Source organism: Sitodiplosis mosellana, unplaced genomic scaffold, assembly GCF_009176505.1.
Source record: "Sitodiplosis mosellana isolate CC-2019 unplaced genomic scaffold, AAFC_SMos_1.0 Smas_scaffold_6834, whole genome shotgun sequence".
Classification (NCBI taxonomy): Eukaryota; Metazoa; Arthropoda; class Insecta; order Diptera; family Cecidomyiidae; genus Sitodiplosis; species Sitodiplosis mosellana.
In genome coordinates, this window is record NW_022601977.1 from 1 (window position 1) to 1,557 (window position 1,557).

At 34.0% G+C, this 1,557-nt stretch overlaps 1 protein-coding gene across 1 annotated transcript; it reads right to left on the minus strand.

Annotated features, from left to right (window-relative positions):
* Positions 1-187: 187 nt before the first annotated feature.
* On the minus strand, positions 188-1,444 carry LOC129579968 (sodium leak channel NALCN-like). Its single transcript, XM_055470160.1, has 4 exons — positions 1,194-1,444; positions 984-1,123; positions 730-915; positions 188-655 (listed from the first exon to the last, which is right to left on the minus strand). Exons 2-4 carry the CDS (start codon positions 1,089-1,091, stop codon positions 335-337), a joined length of 615 nt encoding a protein of 204 aa, XP_055326135.1. The 5' UTR covers positions 1,092-1,123; positions 1,194-1,444; the 3' UTR covers positions 188-334.
* Positions 1,445-1,557: the final 113 nt, after the last annotated feature.

Sequence of the window (1,557 nt, forward strand, 5' to 3'; positions counted from 1 at the left end):
ATCTTATTTTTTCTCCAAAAAATGAAACCTCAGAAAGTTTGAAGCCAATAAGAATCGATTAACGGGTACCTCCCATACAAAATTGTCCAAAAATCGGTAATTTTAGTCAAAATTTCAAAAAAAAATTGTGGGAGGTACCCTTGAATCGATTCCGATTGGTCAAATTGCCGACTTATCCGTCAACGTACTTGATATGATCACAAGCTATTTTAAGGACAATAATAAATCTGGCATATGTAAAACATGGAATTGTTCAAGATAGGTCTTTTTCTGAAGAACCTAACGTGCTAGAGACAAACGGTGGGTGACTTTGAAGTCTCGTGGCCAAGTCCTTTCAAGCCATACTAGTCACTGCTCTGGAGCATGAACTTTTCTTAAATTTGTCGATTTGTGTTATCAATTCAATACATTTGACGTACTTAAAAATTTGATTGATGCGACTTTTTGGCATTGAAAATTTCAAGAACACACGCAAAAATCGTATCATAATCAATGGCCTTGGCGCCCGAAGTATCGATAGATAGGAAAACGGTGAAACAATTTCCAATGATTGAAATACTTGTAAAGTTACCGATATCCATAGAAATAAAACCATACTCGCATCGAATTGACACCAATGGTCGCGGAAATAGGGTACATCGACCTGTAGAGTTTTCTGCATATGATTGAATGAAAAGCATTATCAGCACTTGACTTCGACAAAATGATGATATTTTGATGAACGCTTACCTTCCAAACTCCACGAATGTGCATTTTAGCTATCATTTCAGCGGTGAATAAAATTATGATAGATGTGTCAACTATAAACGTGACATACTGAAGAATAGGTAACTTTTCGAACGTTTTTGGTGTGTTAAGGGACACAGATGCAAGTGATAAGAGGGCACACAGTCTCATCAAACGCCGCACCCATAGCTAATATTCAAATGATATTAAATTGATTATGCTCTGATCAAAAATTTTTTTTATTATTCTTCACTCACTTTATTCACCCAATCGATATCTGCATTTTCATTGAGACTCTCCTCTGGTCCATAGTCGGCATGGGCAAGAATCAAGTCCCCTTTCAAACTTTGTTTGCGTCCTAACATTTTCACTAAATTATGTTATTCGATGATCATCACTATTTTGAATCAATTGAATTTTTTTTGGTTAAAATCAGGAAATATTGTTGTAAAATCGATAAAATTTACATATGGACAGATAATCCTTCCTTAGAAATACAAAAATCCAAGTATTTTTTTTTTGCATAAAATTAGACTGAAAGCATCATTATAGAACTCAATATTTCACATTTTTCCTTTTTGCAAATGCTTTGAATAAAAACTAATCTGCATGATGATTTATTATAAATAATTTAAGAAAAAAATGAAATTGGGAACTGGTTCCAAGTTGTTGTAGAAAAATTGATTTCAGGCGTGAATAAAAATCAGTTGGGATGATTTCTGAGATATAACGATGTGAATATCGAAAGCTTAATGCTTACTGTTGTGCTCACACTGGAACAGAGAATGACGACTCTACAAACACATTCAAACATTTGCGAGCATGTTGAAA